The following is a 23,802-nucleotide window of genomic DNA, read 5'->3' on the forward strand; positions in this document are numbered from 1 at the left end:
TTCATATTGACAATGACAATTGACATTTAGTCACTGGAACAGATTATAAGACCTTATCAGTTTAGTGCAATGTTGCTGCTCTAACTACTTATTTGTTAAGTAATTTCTGAAAATATTTTCTCCAAGTATCTTAGTGTCGCAAAAATATTACATTAGATTATTTTCATCTCCTGAGAGAGATCCGCTGAGCAACGTACGGAGCACATAAGTGGTTGCGTATCTATACATATTATATATATATATATATATATATGTATCGGAAATGCTTAAGACGGTCATCGCAGTTTGCGTAAGACGAAGTGAGCAATGTTACATGCTCATCATCACAAATTGACAAAATAACCTGCCGAGTTTCTTTTGCCGCTTCTTCTCAGGTCAGAGTTGTTACTTTACCGATTCGGAAAGTTAAGAAAGGTAGTTTTTAATTTGACAATCAATAAGTTAGTGTAATGCGTCAATATTGAATAGGAGAATTTGACTTAATTTTATTTGATTTGACATTTATCAGAAAGTATTTATGACGTATGACATATGTGTATAAGTCTGGTTTTGTCGGATTGTCAAATCTTTGAACCTTGTTAGTAAACCTATGTTTGCCATACATGCACTATTTCTTCTGCGCTGGTAAGTAAGTAACAAAAAATAACGGGTGTCACTTCAGAATCTAAAATTGCTCACTGAACCAGAGACTATTTAGTACCTATATCTATATTCTACCGCCAAAAAGCATTACTCAGTATTGTTGTGTTCCGGTTTAAAGAAAGAGTAAGCCACCGTAACTACAAGCACAAGGGACATAACATCTTAGTTCTCAAGGTTGGTGGCACATTGGCGATGTAAGGAATGTTTAATATTTCATCAGTATCTTTGGGTGGTGGTGACCACTTACCATCAACCAATTTGCTTGTCCGCCTAGATATATCATAAAAGAACCTATAATTTAATTTTATATAATGATATACAAAATTTCGACCGCTGTAATATTTCTTGAGATCACGTCGATGAAAACCGGAACAAATGTATCTGAAATCGAGTCTTTAAACAAACTCTTGGATTGGGGCCGACTAAACCTAGTTCAATTCAACCCCAAAAGAACACATATTGGCGCTTTAATCGCTAAGAAGTCTCAGGGTGGAGCCTCCTCGGCTCTTGACGCTCTCAGCGTGCGGATAAGCGGTATGTGCGCCCCCCCTCCCCAGATTTTGAGTCGGGGCGCTTGCCGGAGACCTGCTCCGGGTGGGATTGACGGCTATTATATTTTATTATTTTATTGTATTTTCCATATCGCCTTTTTTTTTTGTTTAGCGCTTGCGACTGGATGCCCTCCGGCCATTCATCCTCTCGGCACGCTAAACCTTAGGATTAAGGTTGCGTATATTGGGGCGAAGTTCCAGTCTGCTAAAACAGAGCTGGACAACGTGCGTCCTTAATATACTCCCACCCCTGTCGGTCGTTAGCCGTGTCGACGGCAGCCTCGCAGCGGAATTGTGTCCGCCACGGAGCTGCCGCCCACACGTTTCCACGGAGCACCACGTGGAGGTGACCGACATGCTCCCCATGCCTCTCATTCCTAGTGGTAACACTAACATACCAACAATAATGATCGGCGAAAAGGCGGCTGATATGATTAAAGAGGACTATAGCTTCACTTGGCGGTAGGGTTTTGTGGAAGCCAAGCTGGGTAGTAACTTTTCACTCATCTCGTTTTCTACCTCCAAATAGTAATACTTCGTAGTGTGTTCCGATTTTAAGTATGATTGAACCATTGTAACTAGAGACAATTATTTTTTATTTACAAAGTTTTTTTTTATGCTATTGGTGGCAAACGAGCAGAAGGCTCACCTGATGGAAAGTGATTACCATCGCCCATGGACATCAACAACACCGGGTGGTTTGCGGGTGTGTTGCCGGTCTTTAAAGAATGAGTGCGCTCTTTTCTTGAAGGTTCCCAAGTCGCATTGACTCGAAAAAACCGCCGGCGAAAGCAGGTTCAACAGAGTGGTTGAGCGAGCCAGTAAATGTCGTAAAAATCGTTCTGTTGTGGATTTTCGGACATCTATCTTTATCTCATCGGTGAGGGTGAAACTTGGAATTTTGACGAGATGTCCAAAGATGAAATTCAGCAATCAGGAAAATTTCGGTAGAAGATGCAGAGTGATCCAACATTTCTACGCAAAGCCAGAGGATCAAGCAGATCGGAAAGGGCTATATATATGCTCAGGATAGGAGCACTTAAAAAAAATATGTTTGCCTCGTGTATGGCAAAAGGTGGTCACATCGCCACTATTGTACTCGAAGTTTGCAAGACGGTTACCGCTGCCTGGTGTACCACTGTTTGTTTGCCACAAGTCATCACCGAATGTCGAAATTCAAGACGTCGTATGATACTGTGGCATGACAATGCAAGTTCCAATATACCATATGATAAACCATATGATTAGAATTGAGCACAAATAAAATTCTTTTTTTTTTCTTTATTTTAAAATTCTTTATAATTAGAACATTTAAACGAAATTAGTCAAACGCACTTTATTGGGAGTGCTGATATAACACCACTGGTTCCCAAGACAAAGACAGTTTATAAATTTGTATTACATACTAGTCTTATATTATTTCCCTTGACAGCGGATAGCGTGATTCAGAAAAACGAATAAAATTAACCACGCCATATGTTGAACTAAATAAATGTTTCAAAATTATACAAGTGCTGTCTATGCTGCGTGTGCGTTATTATGCACTATGTTATTATGCTATTATATTAAGCTAACTGCTGTTTGCATCATTTTTATTCAATAAAAAATATATACAAACCGAAAATATTATTTTATTTTTTTGTTACAATAAATACAGATCAATACAATTTTCTTTAAATCAATGTTTATAAACCATAATAATTTTAACTTTAGATAAAAATAAGCGCTAATTGAGATGTAATTAGATAATAAGTATGTGCAACAACAAATATTAAGCAATTGGAGCAACTTTCAAGTGCTGTCTCTACAACTTGTTTTGATATAATTTATGTATTAAGTATACGACAATAATATTATATAACAATTGGAGTGTATACAGTTTTAACGATCTATTTTTATACAGTCGGTCCAAGTTATGAAAGGTCAAGTTTTTGTGTATGTACAATAACAAAAATTACGTTTACAAAGGCTGCACCAAAAAAATTCTAAGAAGCATGCGTATGGAAGTACAGTACCCACACGTCCAGTGTTGGGTCCAGTGTTGTTTCGCATGTTTATGACATAACCAATAACTATTTGCAGTTGTTGTTTTGGTAACCATAACCGGGGTTCTTAAGTTATCTTAGAAAACGTAACATAGTCGAACGGATCGAAATCGTCGGTTTGCGTCGGTTAATATTTCGCTAACATTTTTCTTTTGCGTTTCATGAAAATCGAGGATACATCATCAGTTGGTAATAGATAACAATTTCTAACACGTAAATATATAATAAGTATGGGCGTGTCGTCCTAATCGAGTTCGGCCACGGTAGCCAGACGTCAATTTTTTTTTTATTTCGTGGGTAGGCGGACGGGCAAATAGGCCACCTGATGGTAAGTGGTCACCACCACCTATAGACATACATTACAACAATGCGCCACCAACCTGTGGAGCTAAGATGTCCCTTGTGCCTGTAGTCACACTGGCTCACTCACTCTTCAAAACGGAACACAACAGTATTGCTGTTTGACTGTAATAATGTATATTCGGTAAATCCAATTAATTCATTTTTTATTGCACTATTAGTTTCAATATAAAATATATGAAAAAAAATTGCCGCTGCAAAAACTCCCGCCCTAGGCTCCAGCCGACTCAGCCTGCTGCTAAATTCGTACTATAGACAATATAAAATGTCGATTTTAAGACGACTATTTGATTATCGTTGCAAATCTTGGCACTTTGTTCTGCATCAATTTACCGCAGAATGTGTTCAGAATACAATTAGAGATCTACAACAAAGAGACAAACTATATTTTTAGTAGTAAAAGAAATAAAAAAGCCAAGTTTAAAAAAAAATAGAAGCCTTCTTAAAAAGTAGCAACCATGTAAATTTAGTTGAGATGTTAGGAGTTATGCATCAACATAATACATTTTTATACTGGGATGTAATATTGCTTATAAATATAAAAATACCATAATACATAACATTATTTAATTAAAAAAATAAATGATTCCTCAATGAATTGTTGTTCTTAGCATGTATTTTTTACTCTCAAAAAAAAAATCTTTTATTCCATTTTATTTATAGAATTGAACGAGCTGTTCCTCGTGGTTTTATGCACATTATTGTTTTTATAGATACATGGAATAATTAAAAAAATACTTAAACCTAACAATATAATAAACAGGAAAAACAGCGCATTTATTCTGCCAAATAAAACGTGTTATGGAAAAGTCTATCAGTAAAAATAAAAATAAAATAAAATTAGTCATTACGAAAAAAAAAATTGTATTATTCTTTATTATTATTATATACTTTTTAATATTAATGAATAAAATATTTTAGTTCATATTTCATTAAAATAAATATAAATTACTTTACTAAGACAAATGTCTTTTTCTTATATTATAATAAACTTGGATATATTATATAAACTTAGTAGATGGTAACGTGTAGACAGACGCGTATCTTTCGTAAAGTTTTACAGACATTTAATTTATTCATTTAATTCGACCCACTTCCTAAAAATTGTTGTAAATGCAACACATTAATCGCTTTTGTGGGTAGAGTGACTCCACACGCGTATTTCAAGGCAGTTGTTTTATATTAAAATAAAAAAAAAAATAACAAAGGACGTAAAAGAGAACAGAAAAAAGTGAAGTGATCTTAATAAAAATGAACTTGAATGTATTTGTTAATAATTTCCTCGGTTTCATTCAGTCCGTTAGGGATATTCCATGGTTGCGATGGTTCCTCAGATTTCTGGCATTGTCTCAGGCGATAGAGCCCGTGGGATGGCCAACTTCGTTCCCGTTAAAAGGTTATTTTAACAAGATATCATATCAAATATGACAATTGTCTTGGGAAAAAAATAATAATTATGTTTTTAATATTAAAGTTTATTTTTAATATTATAATATTACTTTATACTTTCGAACCAATAATTATTTATGTCTACTGGAATCGAACGTTAATTTTGTGAATCAATTTATGATCCAACTTAAGATTTTAATGTCTGTTGAAAATGTACTAGGTTAGCCATACTTTTAAAAAAAGGTGATATGAGAGACAAATTAAAATGGCGTGCGGCTAGCTGATCACATAGATAAATATAATTCATAAATCAATGAAAATAAAACGGTTATGTGAAACTTTTTAATAAACAATTAAAGTACTTTGAAACTGTAGAAAGGAATTTTCTCCCAATAGGTTCTTTGTAAATTGTCTTAAGATCACGTTTAAAATTAAAAATATATACATCTCGATTTTATTGACTTATCGGTATAATTGACATAGTTTCCGTTTATCCAGTTTTTGAAATAAAAGTATTTGCTCAGATTAAAATGCATATAAAAAACATATTAATACATAGTTTTGCCAGCCAGTTGCTTATGAAAATTTAGTCATGAATCTGTCCAAGTGCGTGCTAATATACCGCGTAAATCTTGATCGAAAATTGTGAGTTGAAATCCTGACAATCACTTTGGATATTTTGTTTTTTATTATCTCCCGCTTGGTGTTGAAAGAAAAATTGTAAGGTCACCAGATTGTATCAGATATTTTCCCTTGTATATTCCACGCGCAGTAGAGCAGCGTCATGTTAAAATAAAAAGTATGCTCTTCTCAGAAGAGATCTCGACCCAGCGGTAATATAATAAAGGACTGGCATCGTGTGAGAGTAATTTAAAGCTTATAAACATAAATTTGTATTAAATAATCTAGACTGTTGTTGTAATTTATCCTCAAGAACATATACGGTTAACGTGAACGTTTATTTCAATACTAGCAATTTTTATTTACAAGTACATCAACATAATTATCATTACAAAACTCTTAAGCTATGTTTAATATTTAATAAGCATATACGCAGTAGCAATCGAATGCGATTTTGCTCATTATAGTACGTTTCTGTTAGAAAATTATTATTTATAAAATATTATTTACCAGGGTTGGTGGCGCATTGGCGATGTCAGGAATGGTTAATATTTCATACAGTACAATTGTCAATGGGCGTTGATAACTATTTCCTATCAGTTGGCTTTTAGCTTGTCCACCTATGTAATAAAATATATATGTATATATTGACTACCGATGATACGTATAAAATAAATGAAATCCAGGATCTTTTTTTTATTAGATCATGGTTAGTTCAGTTATATATTCAGAATAATACATACATTTTGAAACGCTGTAAGTTTGTCTGTCATAATCTTTTTAATTAATTTAAATTTGAATTTGAAATTATTCTTACGAATGAAGGTTATTACGAAAATATTAAAATGTGTTCGTGCGTAAATATATATACAATTAAATGTTATATAATATATATATATATAAACATTATTAGTGGATATTATGTATTTTTATAATTCCTCAAGACCCGAGCTGGGTCAGGGATAACAGTAACATCACTGAATTCTGGTTAAGTAGAGGAGATATTAGCCCAGCTGTGGGAAACATAACAAGCTGATACTTAAATTTAAAATAACCATCGGGTTATCGTGAGCAGTAGTTTTATATTGAAAGTTTTCATGAAATAAAATATTTAATTACTTGTTTTCATAGATGGCGACTCATTCGACTTTATAGTAGTCGGCGCGGGTTCTGGTGGCGCCACTGTCGCCGCTAGATTAAGTGAAATTCCGCAATGGAAGGTTTTGCTTTTGGAAGCGGGAGGTGATCCCCCAGCTGCTAGTGTGGTAATAAAAATTAATTGCCATAAATATAAGTAAAAGAAAAAATAACAAAGATTAAGCATAAAAAGCTTTCTTATCGGCTAAAGAGATTTCTCCAAGCAAATATTAAGAAGCTCCAAGCATTTTCCATAAACTATGGATGATAATATCTTGATTTCAAAGATTTATATTATTAAAATAGCACGAGGATTCACAATTTAATGTCAATGTTTATTGGATATTATTTATTATTTATATATTACATTTTAAAACAGCAAAAAGTTAATGTTTATTGATTTATCGATAATATTTAGACTTAATTCGCTTTGCAGATACCGAGTTTGTTTGCAACACTCGCCCACACAGAGTCTGATTGGGACTATACTGCGCAACTCGATGAAGGGATCGGTCAAAGTCATCCCGGCGGGAAAATATTCATGACTCGAGGAAAAATGTTAGGAGGGTCATCTTCCAATAACTATGAAATTTATGCTAGAGGTGTACCAGAAGACTACAATGAATGGAGTGAAGTGGCCTCTGGATGGGACTGGAATACTGTTCTTTATTACTTCAAAAAACTTGAACGTATGACAGATCCAGTAGTACTCAGTAATCCTTATAATGCTAAGCTGCATTCAACGTCTGGACCCGTCGCAATATCAAGACCTAAAGCAAACGCTGTATTTGAAAAAATAAACGAAAGAGTTCTTAATGCTTATGAGGAAATTGGAATAAAGAGAGTTTTAGAAAATAATGGCCCAGAAATTGTAGGTGCTTCTCGACCACATTTTACTTTTGCTGATGGTAGAAGATCAAGCACAGCTGAAGCATATTTACGACCAGCTCAAGACAGACCAAACTTTTTTGTCACGAAATTCGCTAGAGTTACTAATGTTTTAATAGACCCTTTAACTAACAGAGCTCATGGTGTTCGGGTCATGATTAACTCGAGTGAAAAAATAGATGTTTTTGCAAATATGGAAGTTATTTTGTCAGCAGGTTCTATTGATACACCAAAGATTTTAATGCTGTCTGGTATAGGGCCTTCAGAAATATTAGAACCGTTACACATAAATGTTATAACTGACCTTCCAGTTGGTAAAAACTTACAAGATCATAGTTATACTCCGTTAGTTTTCACCGGACAAAGAGGTATTCAGACTGCGATTCAGAATGTATTCGTCGCTTCTGAGCTTGACGCATATCCAACACCAACTCAAACCAGTTTTCTTAAAGTGAATTCTTCTCATTATAATGACAGAAGAGAAAAACCAAATATTCAAACTTTCAATATTCACGTCGGAGCCACTGCAGCTCCAATTATATTATATGGATGTCGAACAATCATAAACTACGATGAAGATTATTGCTTTTCGATGAGCAAAGCAAATATTTACAATGAGATAGATGTTACTTCTGTCCTTCTTCTACACCCATTATCTAGAGGACAAGTAAAGTTGAGAAGCAATAATCCGTTTGATGCTCCCATTATAGAGTTAGGATATTATAGAAATAAAAAAGATGTAGATTTAACAGTTGAAGCTGTAAAATTTATGCTAAGGCTCACCGAGACATCCTACTACCAAAAAGTGGGTAGTAAAGTAGTGAAACTAAAGGTAAAAGGTTGTGAAGGCCTCGAATATGGAACAGATGCATATTGGAGATGTTATGTTGTAAATAGCGTTAGTTCAATATTACATCCAGTAGGGACGTGCGCGATGGGACCTGATGGTGTTGTCGATGAAAGATTGAGAGTCTACAACATTAAGGGCTTACGGATAGTAGATGCTTCGATAATGCCTCTCATTCCTAGTGGTAACACTAACATACCGACAATAATGATCGGTGAAAAGGCGGCTGATATGATTAAAGAGGACTATAACTTCACTTGGCGGTAGAGTTTTGTGAAAGCCAACCTGGGTAGTTACTTCTCACTAACTCACTAGTGAGTGAGCTAGTGTAACTACATGTACAAGCATAACGTCTTAGTTTCCAAGTTTAGTGGTAGTGTCGACTTACCTTCAAGTGGCCAATTTGCCTACATATTTAAAAAAAGTGGTAGGTATTATTAACCCGCATGCATGTATCAGATTAAATAAGAAATAAATAAATAATAAGACGATTACAAACAAGGCTTACACTATGTTTTGTATGTTTTAATCAATTCTGTAATAATAATAATTTAATTTAAGTTATTTTTGAATTGTGTTGATAACATTGATATTAAATAAGAGGGTACTTTGACTTTTCTGTTCAATATTGTGAGTCACGTGACTTGTAATGAGGCTTATTATATTATATAAGTGATGGAAGCTCCGTACAGAACACTTTTACTTTACACTTTACTCTGCAAGGTGCTAACATTTAAGGTACGATATAATTTTGTGATATAGTATAATTGTTATTGCTTGTTAAATTTTTGATGAATATATATATGAATTGTGTTTTTGCAATTATCAATATACAAAGTTAGTATAATTGTATTTAACTAAAATGACTGTATTTTTGGATATTCAAAAAGAGTAACTACTGAGTTTCTTGCCGGTTCTTCTCGGTAGAATCTACATTCCGAACCGGTGGTAGCTTTACTTTAAATAGTTTGTTAAATGACTATTCAAAAGTGCTTGTAAAAGTCTACTTGAATAAAGTATATTTTTATTTTGATAATGGCTAAATAAATATTTGTGTTTCATATATAATCTTTTATTGTCTTATAACATTAAAATATAATAAAGGAATAGAAATTATCTTAAAATATCCTGACGTAATGTATTAAGTCTCTATAAAAAAATCTAACACATGCAATCATAAGCTAATCCAGAGTAAGTTTATGCATGAATATAATATTGCCTGTGAAGAAGAAATGGATGCATAAGTACACGGTCGTAATGACAATATTGTTTATTTGGTTATGGTTCAATTCTGTACGATGAAGCGAGTGAATATTTATAACGCGTGTTGTTTTCACAATAGCATTATTGAGGCTAAAAATATTATAAGGAATATTAACTATTTATTCTGAGCAAAAGTATCGAACAATATGCTATGACATGTTGTTTTGATTTCGATATCCTTAATACTTATAACAGTCCAACAATTAAACTTATTTATCATCATAATATAATTTAATAGCGAGTTCTAGAATTTTTAAAATGTTCGTTTTTGATTTAAAAACATATTTATTATTTAAAAAAAATATATATATATATTACTAAAAGTATTTTTAATTTCATGATTATTCTTAGATTGTGTTACTTATCCTCCGAGTACTTAATATACAAAAGTATAGCTAGCTCTATGTGCAAATATTTTCTAATGAATAATATATAGTATACGTATGTATATAAATTATTTTGTAACTAGTCATTATTAAAGATGACATCAAAATGAGCGTAAATAATGTAAAACTGAAATGAGTCTCCGAAGATCGTAGTAGTAGATAATTTTAGGGTTCCAATGAATTATGCACATAGCACCAAAGGTAGGTAGGACTTTTCATAATTTATTCTTAAAATTTCTATAAAAATTGTATAGGTTACCTCCTCACATACTCGACTTTGACTTAAGAGCTACTCAACATTTTGGACATAGAACATGACATATGTGTTATATAACATACTAGCTGTTGTCCGCGGCTTCGCCCTAGCTTTAGGGCTTGGTAGTCAGGTATTAGGCATAAAAAGTATAAACCTATGTCCTTCCATGGAGTTCAAGCTTGGTCGTGACCTAGCAACGGACAGACAGATAGACAAAGTTATTTTCGCATTTATAATATTAGTATAGAATGTTATATTTTTTACCTATGTTCTAAAATTTGATTTCAATAGTTTTAAACACAATTTAAGTTCCATATTTTGTAAGTCTAATTTTATATTGAGGATCATAACGAATAGCTAATAACATAATGAGAGATTTTTAAACGTAACGATACTGTATACTGGACGAGCGAGCTCTTGAGTCATTTAAGTTTAACGCGTATTATAATTTGTGTAGAATATGTTATCCGTGTACAAACTATATTTATATATAATAATTGTGATAAAGTATATAGAACGTAAACCTAATTATTATAAGAATATTATACATGATCTAATAAGCTATTCGAATTTTATTTGATTGCTCGATAAAGATTTTATCGTGTTAATATGCACTGTGCTATTATCTAGAGGTCAAACAGCTGACTGCAGTTTTTATCATTTTTATCCATCGATAGAACACACACAAGCCGCCTTAAAATTACGTCATGTTTTTTTTTGTCACTGAACATACTGATCTAACTAATTTTACGTATGTATGGAGTGATAGACTTGACACCATCAAATCAAATCAAAATATACTTTATTCAAGTAGGCTTTTACAAGTATTTTTGAATCGTCATTTAACAAACTATTTAAAGTAAAGCTACCAGCGGTTCGGAATGTAGATTATACCGAGAAGAACCGGCAAGAAACTCAGTAGTTAGCTTTTTCAACATCTAAAAATACAGTCATGTTAGTTAAATACAATTATATATGTATGTTATGTCTCCTGCCTGGAAGTCAACAAGCATTAACCCCACGCTTTTTTATCATCTATATAATCTTGTATCGAATAATTTGCCTTCTTTACCAATGTTTTTTTTACAAATGTCATGAATCTATGAAACGGCAAAGTTAAAAATGCCATATATTACAGACCCAGTGATTAGAGGGCGTTATTTTACTAGACTATCAAAAACCCGCATTGAAACAGCCTGATGGAATGAGGTTTCTGGTACATTTATAATGTGGTAAAGTTTTAGCCCAGCAGTGGGATATTAACAATCTATCACCTTATAAATATATAAAGGTCAAAATTTCCATGACAAAGAAAATATGATAATGTATCGTCCGTACTGAGTGTTTCTTAATGTCTGAATAACATAATCTTTATAGCTTTCGTAAAGTACATTTCTTATATAAATAATTAAAGAAATGCTTATTATCAGCCTCTACTATTTAGGGCAATATGTTCTGACATTTCGTTGTAATCAAATTAGCGTATTAATTGAAAGGTAATATATAAAATCATTAATTAGTTTGTAATTTAAAAAAAGAATTAGTTTATAGTCAATTTAGAACGAAATAATTACAGAAACAATTTAAACAAGGCTTATAGTAATGGAGCGATAACGAAAAAAACCGGTAAATTAAAACGTAATCAGCTTCGATGTGTCGGTAATAAAAACTATGGAATCATTATTAAGTGAATAAAACTCACATAACACGCGATACAAGATATATTCAAGGAAATAATGAGACGATAAAAATGTCTCTATCAATTATTAAAACAATTACCAAATACAGCGCGACAGTACTCACTTAGTCTTGTTTCCATGAAAAATGGTAACGAGACTACGTAAGTACTGTCGCGTAATAAATATCGCAGTAAATGTATCTCGAAATTATCTGAACAAAATATTTCGAGGGTTATTTCTAGAGGATAATGGTAGTAGAAACCGAGGTCCCGGATCGATGTATTGACATTTTTGGATTTTTCCGTTTCGAATTCACAGATCAGTAGAAAACCGAAAGTTCCCAAAGGGTCCTGATAATGTGGCATGTAATTTTCGTCATGCACCTAATTTATCACACGTCATGTTACTGATGTCGGGGTAGGTTCCATCTGACTATGAGAGATGGTGAATCGAGAGTGCACCTGTCTTGGTGCACGTTCTTACACATTGGAACTCCTGCGCAATTGGTTATAGTTTTTTAGATTGTTAACCATGAACCAATATATGTATATGAGATTAACTACATAAGGAGAAACTTATTAAAAAGAAATAGTCAAATTCGTCACCAGGGAAGGGCTCCACTAATTTAGGTATGTATTTTTTAGCCAGGGCCAGATTTTAGGTTTGGAGTCACTTGGGAAAAAATGCTTAAATAAAATATAAACAAACAAAAAAAAATGGAGTCAGGTGTTTTTATAAAAGCGAATACCAGATTTTGTAGGCCCCTTTCGTGCATTCCCCGGAGCTGAGGTCCCGGTAACCATTATGTAATTTCTGCTCTGATTTACATTTGACTGATTATCTCTAGTAAAGTTACAATTTAACTAAAAGTGGTGCATGATTGTATAACATTAAGACAAAATCTAATGGAATGTTAATATTTTACAAAAACACTGTGCTACGACTGTTTTTCATTAAGGGGGATTATAAAATAATTATACATTTTCTTATATAGTCTACTGTTGCTAAATAGTAGCGGGCTGGGTAATGATGCGTCGATTAAATGCTACTGGGGTTAATGTTCCGAACATTTAAACGCAGTCTAACACAAAAATGATATTTACCAAGGAGTTTTGTACATTATGAGCCTATTTATTAATATTACTTTAAACATAGAAAGTAATTATTACATATTATTAAAAGTACCCTAATAGATTTGTTTGTTTGTTTGTTTAGCAGCGGGTCCAATATGGTCTCGCAAAGCAAAAGATAGGTCTGAATGGAAATCTTTAGAGGAGGCCTTTGTCGGAAGACAAGCTGTAGGAGACCAACGACCGTGAACCGATATTTTACATCGAAGTTTAAGTCAAAAGTGAAAAGTGTGTTTTATAATTTATTTGTAAAAACAAGAACAGCTTTAAAGGCAAATTTATTATTATTATTATAAATTTGAAGAACTTTTACAAACACTGGTGAGGCTGAACAATCTATTAATTTAGTTCTATCCCAAAATATATTCGCCATAGGACTTGGTATTGATTTTTTCCACTTGAAGGTGAGTCAGTCAGCTTAATTACACTGATTTATTCGTATCTCGTGCAGGGGCATTTTTAAGACCCATGCTTATGGTATGGCGTGGTACCTTATTGTCGTTTTCAATCATTTAATTATGTATTTTTACAATTATACCGATATAACTGATACGACTTGGGAACCTTCAAGAAAAGTGCGTACTCATTTCTTAATGGCCGGCAACGCACCTGCAAGCCTCCTGGTGTTGCAGATGTCCATGGGCGGTGGTTCTCCATGTGAGGCCGAATTACCGCCTTGTATAGTCTTAAATTTAACTAGGGTCAGATTTCAAGGTTTGGAGTCACTGGGGAAATAATGCTTCATTACATTAGCAGCTTGTAAATTTTCCACTGCTGGGCTAAGGCTTCCTCTCCCTTTGAGGAGAAGGGTTGGAGCATATTCCACCACGCTGCTCCAATTCGGTTGAAAAAAAATGCTTAAATAACATAAAAAAAGGGAAAAAAAATTATGTATGTTTTAGTTATTGTCGATTAAATATTTACAGCTTCACTTAATTATGAAATAAATAAATCATCATCACATCTAATACCCAAAATGATATGATTAGTCTAGTAGAAAAAACAAAGGCTATTTTTGTTATTTGTTATTTTTGAAACGAGCTCATGTTTTCCCATTACACGAGGCCGGAATTTTTAAAAGCTACACGGCTTATCCACAATCTCATTTGCGTGAGCCGTCGGGTTCCCAGAAATTATTCAATTTAATGCACAATCCGCTATTTTTCGCCCATTATCGCCTTGCCGACTTTAACATAATCCTAGTAATAAATATTCCGAAAATTGATTTGGGATCCACTAAAGACGGTGATATTTTTGTGTGGAATTTATGTTTTAGGCTGGAATAGATAAATATTTAAAGGTCCATTTAATGCGACCCAAATAGCTTAATAGCTATAATTCTAAAGTTAGGTAAATTGTTCGTATATTGTGACGTCATAAAAATCACTTAAGAACTATGATTATGGTTAAAAAAGCATCAATTATTATTTCAGCATCAACCTCAATGTGATCATCATTACTCCTGCTTTTTCCTATAACAATGAAAAACTGAAATTTTAAAGTATATATAAAACATGATATTTTTTATGACGTTATGACGTTATATAGCATATATTTGTTTTGCAAACTATACTTTTTACGTTTCATTCGTGAGACATAGTTTATGGACGTTTATATTCTAATTTGTTGTCATAGAATCATGGTAGTGACGTTAGACGTGAGATGGAGTGTATTTAAATTAATAAATCCGAAGGTATTCGTAAATATCAGTCAGTAGGGTACAAGAACAAATACAAGGAAAAATATTAAGAAAATATGAAAACTGACCGCAGTTTTTATCAATTATAAATAATCTACTAGGTGATAGTGTCATGAATGCATATTAATGCAGCGCATTGCCCTTTAAAAGGTCAAAAAAATTATCTGATAATACCCAATAATCATTTATTAGATAATAAAATAAGTATTTCAATGCAAGTGCATTGCTGTATATTTGCAAATATTATCTATGTAGTTTCTAAAACTGTTACGACGTGAGATAAGAAAGGTCAAATATTATGAAAATAAGGTCGTTTTGTTTTATTGAACATGGGACGTGGGTAAATTAAACACAAAAACTTTGGGCACCTTATTTTCAGCTCTACTATGTCTTATAGGGCAATGTAAAAAATGTTCTTTTTGGTTGTGACTATTAAAATTTGAATATCAACGGTAGCAGAAGGCCTTCCACCCACATTTTAGGCAAATGCGTTTTTTCTGTTAACGTGCCCCAGTTTTTTTTATATGCAAGCCTTGAATGCAATAACTAAGTTGGCGGGTACACGCTCAGCTTTGTCGCAACTTTTCTAATAATATTTGAAACAGTTGTGTCATTGTAAATTTTATTAGACGTGTCGCATTATGTTACCATGCGAATTTTCTAGGATATTCTGTTGTGGGAATTTTTCACTTTTGCATATTTTTGAATTTTTCCCTTACACGAAACGCAATAAAGCGTGGCCGGTGGCTGGTGAGCATTCTCAGATGCACGCGGCGCTGCGCGGAATACGTAATACTTCTTAAGTAATGTTCATCTCTATGTAGCGAGACTAGTGAGTTTTGGTCCTCGACGATTCGTTACGATCATATCAAGGATTTCCTGGATTTCCTAAGCAATTTCAACGTAACTTGCTTGAATCTTAGAAGAATTCAAAATTAAATGAATCATATCCATATTCTTCCAAAGAAAGGCAATCAAAGTGTCATATCTATACATATAATAAAATTGGAGTGTCTGTTTGTAATATTAAAATAACCGCATTTTACTAAATGCATATTTATGTATACACGCTACATAGACCTAAATATTTTTTTTACAATTTTTGTCTGTCCGTCTGTCTGTCTTTTTGTTCCGGCTAATCTCTGGAACGGCTGGACCGATTTTGACCTTCACTGGCATATAGCTGATGTAATAAGAAGTAACTCAGGCTACTTTTATTTTAGTATTATATGTAAAATAATAATAAAGTCACGCTTTTTTATTAAATTCAAACGCGCACGAAGTCGCGGGCACAGCTAGTTATATAATAAAGAGATTAGATTAATGTATTATTATTAATTTATATATTATTTTGTAATAGTGTATTTGATCATTTAGAATTATAAGTGTAATTGATGAATACTATTTAATTGCTGATAAGAGACAATACACTCAATGTAAGTTTTACCGCGAATAGCAATATTTAGTATTTTTGTGTTCCGGTCTGAAGGGTACCAGTGCAACTACAGACACGAGGGATGTAACATCTTAGTTCCCAAAGTTGTTTGTGGCACATTGGTGATAAGAGGAATGATTATTTTTTTCTATAATAATGTTTATAGGCAGTGACCACTTACCATCAGGTGGCCTCTTTGCCAGACCGACTAAAATGTCACAAATCCGAGTAATAACTCTTCAACATCGCCATCGATAAAAGTGTTGGGATAGTAGAATCGATTTTACAGATTCATCATTTCGCAACTACATATATAGTTGCACGGGGGCCCTCAGATAATTCGGCATCTTTGATTAATTTTCTTTAGTTACATCAATTCTTAGCTTAGTTTTTATTTTAGGTAACTAATTATATATGAACTATTTTTGTAATAAATATTTTTACTAAATGCAATAGAAAATGACTATCTCAATAAGGTAAGAAACTTGGTGGCAGGGTTTTGTGCAAATCCGTTTGGGTAGGTACCACCTACTCATCAGACATTCTGCCGCCTAGCAGCAATACTTGGTATAGTTGTGTTCCGGTTTGAAGGGTGAGTGAGCCAGTGTAACTACAGGCACAAGGGACATAACATCTTAGTTTCCAAGGTTGGTGGCGCATTGGAGAAGTTAGGGATGGTTAATATTTCTAACAGCGCCAATTTCTATGGGCGGTGGTGACCACTTAACATCAGGTGGCCCATCAGAGGTCCGCCTAGCAATTACATAAAAAAAATCATTGCTAAACTTAAGCCGTACATTATATGAATAATAAATGGCATCGCGAATTAAGTACTAATTATTGTATTAATACTTTCTTCATAGTTGAACTTTGTTTACGGCCCCTGCTACAGTTGTGGGCGATAACACAGTTGCACTATATATCTTAAATCTCATGTGCAGTATCTTTAATGGGATGCGAAACCAACAAGATAAAAGATATATCAAGTGTAGCAGTTAATTTTATATATTATTTTATCTATTTGTATCTTTATGTGTTCTTCGAAGCAGAACATGCTCACTTCTTAGCTCAGAATGGTTGAAATGTAAAGATTCGTACAAATGTTGTAAGTTTCTGATAAATTTAAATCTGTTGAAAAACTTGAAGTAAAAAATTTTTTATATTATAAAACGAAAACAGTCATCAGAAACATATTTAATTCATTTATGTACAGTTGAAATCATGTCAAACTATATTATATACTTTAAAGTAATATCATTCATTATATGATATTTGTATGTTTAGAATATAAAAATATATAAGTGTTTTGTATGGATTTGAAAGAAAGAAAAAAATTATTTTTTAACCGCGCGCAAATTCTCTTTAGTTGAAGAATTTTTACGTGCTTCAATAGTCAAGTGTAGCATATAAGTGAGTTGCGAGTGAATGCAATTCGTTTCCTTGCGAAGCAAATCGAATATTTATCAATACGTTAGGGACTGGCTAACACTTGTCGTAGATCAAACGTTACTGCAGAATTCGTTCATATGTAAACGGAATGTTATGCAAGTTCACAAATATTAGAGGCCGCAAGTCCTATTCAACAAAAAGGTGTGAATTATCAACCATACTGATTCGTGAATATATAGGTTTCGAATAATACCATAATACCGAAGATATGACGTGTAGCTAGTGCCGTTTATTGCTTTATGTAAAACTTAAAAGAATAACATTATCGCCTTAAGGACGCTTTAGTGAAGTAGATGGAGCTGTGACTGGATTAGAGTCGGTCACAGATTGACAGAATTCATTGGAAAATAAATGAATTATAAAAAAAGAATAAACGATTTTAAAAGAGTAAGATATTATTTGAGTTCTTCTAATTACGAATTTAATTATTTTTTTATATATATTTTTATTTATTTAAAATATGCAGGCTGACTGGCAAATTAGCCACCTGAAGAGAAGTCACTGTCAATCATATATATTGACACTGTACTAATAACGATTCCATTACATCGCGAAATCACCTCTAACCTTGGGAACTAAGATGGTGTTTCCCTTGTGCATATTGTTACTAACTCACGGAGACACAAAAATACTAAGTATTACTTTTTGACGCTAGAATATGTGATGAGTATGTGGTACATACCCAGTATTTGCACAAAACTGTACCAGCAAGTAAAGTTCAAGAAAATGACACGGATTTCAATCGAAAACTATTTATTATAATTGAAATAACAATACTGTAAAGTTGAGCAGAGTAAAGACGAAAAACATCTATATCATCTCAATATTTATGTTGACAAAAGTACAAATAGTATTTTTTATATTAATTAACAAAATTTATTAGAGGTTTTCAATAATTATCTTTTTTATTCATAATGTATCATTTTACACAAATTAAGATAAAATCTATTTTACCGATAATATGAAATAACCGACTGTGATAGTATAGTGCTCATATGTGGTCACACACAGTTATTCGCTCACAATTTCCATATTCGCATACTGGGATGGGACGATAATCCGTCACAATCGGAGAGAGTTCAGGCATAACCAACTGAATACTAACAAATAACTTAATAACAGTTTATTTGTCTGACCTTGGATTTAAATCAAAAACTTCGGGATCTGAAGACTTAAAATTTAGCAAATAAGGCAGGCAGATTGATATATATAAGCCACAACTATAGGCTTACAAATGGTATTAGATCGAGTACTATGACTGTAATATAATGTGTTTGTGTGTGTTTGTTTAAAGTAAATGAAAATTTTTGTCTTACCTATTATTTATTATATGATATTAATCTGATTAGCTATTAAAAATGTGAAAGTGTTCTCCCATAGCGTTCTTCCAGTGAGAATGTTGCCAGACGAGTGTATACGTTTGATATAGTGTTTTAAAATTGAACAGATAAAATATTCTAGGAAAAAAATATAGACCGTGGTTTGGATAGTTACCACGTTATAAATTTATAAGGATGACTGTATAAATATTTAATATAAGTTTGGTTGCAGCGTTTTCCTATTTTTATTTTCAGTCTGAGTTAAATCTTTCGCCTTTTGATGTGCGGTCTTAGAAACACCTTATGTGATATCTATACGTTATTATTATAGTTGTTAAAACTAGCAAAACGAATTGGTAGTATATATTTTAAAATTGGTACTGCTAAGCTAGGTATATATCTAGTACGTGAGGGTACCACTCTCTCGAATAAAAATATGAAAATATGATACCAAAAATAATAAATCACAATTATAACTCATTATTCATGACAAACTAAACAGATCTATACTAATATTATAAAGAGGTAAAATTGGTTTGTTTGTATGTAGGGGGTAATCTCAGGAACTAATAATCTTATTCTAATTTTTTTACTCCTATATAGCTGCATTATTCCTGAGTGCTGTTTGGTATAATTTATGTTTATATTATATAATTTTCTTTATTAATAAGAGTTTATTCCACCCGTGCGAAGGCAGGGCGGGTTGTTTGTCTAATATAAATGAGTATTACACAAAATAATAACACTGCATGCATGCATGACTTAGTGTTTGAAAAGTTACCTGAACAAGTAGCATTACATAACTATGCTACCATTGGTCAAACGCCTACTGCTATCTCGAGGCTACTTAGCTTGGAACTAATTCTACTATGATGCTCCAATGCGAGTTGGATAAACACGTGTACAATAAATACATTTAAATTATGTTATTTCCAAAAGATGCTTTAATATAATCTAAATATAATTCGATTATTTATGATTATATTGCTTTGAATATTATCGTATGATATTTCGTAAATTCGGCCGTATATCTACATAGGTGTATAATTCTATTAAAATTAACCGATATATTTTGTACGCTTCAATGCTTTGATTAAACAATCGTTCGAATTGACTGATGCTAATATTGTTAACCTACTTTGGAGTTAATAGCGTGTTTACAAGTTTAAGCCGTAATTAACGAGACAGTCGAGATCGTGAGACTGTCTCTATATGCGGGATTACTTGACACATAGATGCTGTAATCCCAGTTTTAGGAGTCCTTTTGATATATTTATTTGTACACATATATTTAAAATTTATTGTAAGGTATATACGTAGGTGAGATAAAGATAAGAATTATTAAGATTAAGTCCTAAAATATATACAAGTATGAATTAAAAATATATACAAGTATGAATTAAAAATATTTACTGTATAAATCTTTTAAGCGTGGAATGGTGGCAAGAATGTTAGCAGTATTTCTGCGTGGAATCGTCATTCCGATCCTCTGGGCAAGAATCGAACCACCCCTCTTGTCACCCGTAGAGGCAATAAGGCGTAAAATAAAGTAATTATTTTCATACTATACATACGAAATTCTCGATCCAAAGATACGCACTCAAACACGTACACAATACCCTATAAATTGTCACACGTTTGTGTAATTATGCAACACAGATATTTAGCTTTTAAAAATATATGTCGGTTTATCTTTATTTTCTAATATCTATAGTTTTCATAATATATCATAATTGAATGAAAAGAATGAATGAAAGTATGAGAACATATACGAAATTACAAATAAAGTTTAAATAACGAATAAAAACAATATTAGAGTGAGCAGATTCGGGTTAGAATAAGTCCTTGCAGAAGAGTGAGCGTCGTCGTTTTTCAATCACACGCTAAGTGTATTGTTTCGCAAAACCATTTGTCTGGCCTTACGTCCAATTTGAAGAAACGAGAGATTTTCTACACGTGCCCTTTTATAGTGAAATTGTAGACAAAATCAATAGAAAGATCTCTACGTTTCCAGCGTGTAGGTGAACTAGAGTAATAAATAGCTTGTGGATGTGTGAATCGGTTTAGAATATGTTACAGTTAGGAAACTTATTATGCACGTCTTTTATAAACATAGTAAATTAAAATGAAGCGCAGAAAAACAGAGGGTATTTCGTATCGGTACCTGTGATCTTCTGTTAAAATCTGCTTCCAGTATCCAGTGGGGAAGTGCAGCTCGCATAAACGCCTATATATTTTATTTTTTATTATAATTAGCGAATTATTTATTCGAATTATAATCTGATTGACGTGATCAACAAAGAGTTAGTTATTTTGATCAAAATGTTATTATTAACGTATTAATAAGTACCTTATTTAATCGTTACCCTTATTGTTTGATATCTTTTACATAAGTGTGAATCTTCTGTACGTGTTTATGAATGTATAAATGGTTTGACTGATATGAATAAAATTTTTGTTTTGTGTATTTTTGAGTGTCCCTGGATTCAGTATATAATATGTAAAATTCAACCAAGTTTCTATAGCCAGTTATTGATTCGAATTTTAAAATAACGTTGTTTAAAATAGTAGATGCGGTTCATAAATGTTTCGTTTTATTTTGTAATAATTACAATACAATATATTAATTAATAAAATAACTCACCGTTCATAATTAATTACATCGATTGTGTGGAATTAATTGAATAATATAATTGTTATATAATTGGAGCATTGAAACGCATAATCACGTTATTGCTATTTTTTTTATGAATTATTTATTTCATTTTTTTTATTTCATAGGTAGACTAATGAGCCATCTGATAGTAACTGGTCACCAACGACCATAACTTGGTACTGTAAGAACAATAAATATCCTTTACGTCGTCAATGGGTCACTAACCTCGGGGACTAAGTGTTATGCCCCTTGTGCCTGTAGTTATGCTATCTCACTCACCCTTCAAACACAAAAACACTAGGTACTAATTGTCGCCCGCGGCTTTGCTCGCGTTTTAGAGGTTGATCGTCAGGTTTTAGGTATAATGGCCTTTCTTGAGTTTCAAGCTTGCTTCATAAATTTCAGCAATTTTGTTTCAGTCTTTGGTCGTGAAAGATTTACGGACAGAGTTATTTTCGCATTTATAATATTAGTATAGATGGTTGTTTAGTAGTAGAATATACCTAATACTTATCTAACTAGTTTAGTAGAAATTAACACTTAATGTAAATGCATAACACAAGATAAAAATATACTAGATGAATTCTTCTGTATAGCGAAGTGTCACAATGTTTCACATCTTTTTTATATATGGAATCAACTCTATACACATACCACAGTCAGATACAGACCGGGTCATCTATACCAGTCCATAGCAATATATCCTGGTGGAGCCATCGTCGGAATGGGGCCCGACTAGCGTTATTTATGCACGCGCCCTTACGATATCCTGCCCCTTGAAACTGATTGAATTTGTTGCTTTGGATACATTCATAAGATCAGCGACGAGCGATATAAGTAAACATATGAAATTAATACTAAGTGACGGAATCAACAATAATTTGGTTAAATTTAATCGTAATAATAAACTACTAATATGTGAGTTAGCATATTTTTATGATTCGAGACGTACGTTACCTATTTTTCCGCTTTTCTCAACACAATGGTCTCGCCTTTCACTTGTGTTATTCCGTAGTCTTGTATTATTAACCTGAAGTAGAGAGCTGCGTCTTTCCTACCTCGTTACGACATTCCCTCACTCTGAGATAAGTTTCAATTACATTAAGGCTCCTATACCGATGGCGTTGTGTGAAAAATAAGTAGGTAAGTATTTATTTTGTGGTTTGTATGACATATAATTCGTTCGGTGGATTAAATAAATACAGATAATAATAAATGTTTTATGGTACTCAATGTTTGGTCCAAGGTTATTTTAAGAGATTTCTAAACATGTGTGCGTTTGTTTACGTATCCATGTACAATGTGTGTGTGTATTTTTAACTAACAATTAGTCAGGAATGTCTACTAAAAAGATTGTTCCTTCTGATCCTGAAACTAATCACCCTAAAGTCTATTCCAGCCATAAGTGGGTAAAAGCCAAATAAACAACATTTGACATGGAATCTACGTGATATCATTGGTCGAGAGTTTGAATAATATGACATTCATTTTGATTTTGCGAACGGCGTTTTAAAGTTGACGAAACTGTTATCGGAACTTTGAAATTGAAATTTAAGTGGATATAAATAGTTTAGTAGAATAGTGTTGTATCATTAATAGTATATCGTTCATGTATAATATATTCATGATATAATATATCGATGTCTCACATAAAGAACATTGAACTCTAAGTAGTGCACAATAACTTATCTATTAGAAATTCGCGTGGCGTACGCAAATCTAAGGTTTGTTTATCTTTATTCCCGTTTTGATTGGAATAGACTATATTTTTTTCGAAAAATGTTGTCATATCTGTATATAATGTGTTTTTTTTTCTATGAAATCACTGAACGTATTGAAAATATGACATGATTGAAATTATTATGATTGATTTAGAAGTTCCACAGTAGTAGAAACACTAAAATATGAACTAAATTTAAATTTGTTCAATATTGGTGCTTTTAATTCTATCCTTAGTAACCCTACGAGTATTTCAGCAATTAAAATCTATGAATCTGTTAGTGATTCTCTCAAACTGTAGAAGTAAAAAAAAAAAAAGAAGGTACCTTTG

The 23,802-nt window shown here is 32.6% G+C and overlaps 1 protein-coding gene across 1 annotated transcript; it reads left to right on the top strand.

Annotated features, from left to right (window-relative positions):
* The first annotated feature begins 4,798 nt into the window (after positions 1-4,798).
* LOC113396605 (ecdysone oxidase-like) lies at positions 4,799-8,772 on the top strand. The gene is made up of 3 exons (XM_026634603.2): positions 4,799-4,994; positions 6,740-6,873; positions 7,182-8,772. Exons 1-3 carry the CDS (start codon positions 4,850-4,852, stop codon positions 8,745-8,747), a joined length of 1,845 nt encoding a protein of 614 aa, XP_026490388.2. The 5' UTR covers positions 4,799-4,849; the 3' UTR covers positions 8,748-8,772.
* The last annotated feature ends 15,030 nt before the right edge of the window (positions 8,773-23,802 follow it).

This window comes from Vanessa tameamea, chromosome 22 (assembly GCF_037043105.1).
Source record: "Vanessa tameamea isolate UH-Manoa-2023 chromosome 22, ilVanTame1 primary haplotype, whole genome shotgun sequence".
Classification (NCBI taxonomy): domain Eukaryota; kingdom Metazoa; phylum Arthropoda; class Insecta; order Lepidoptera; family Nymphalidae; genus Vanessa; species Vanessa tameamea.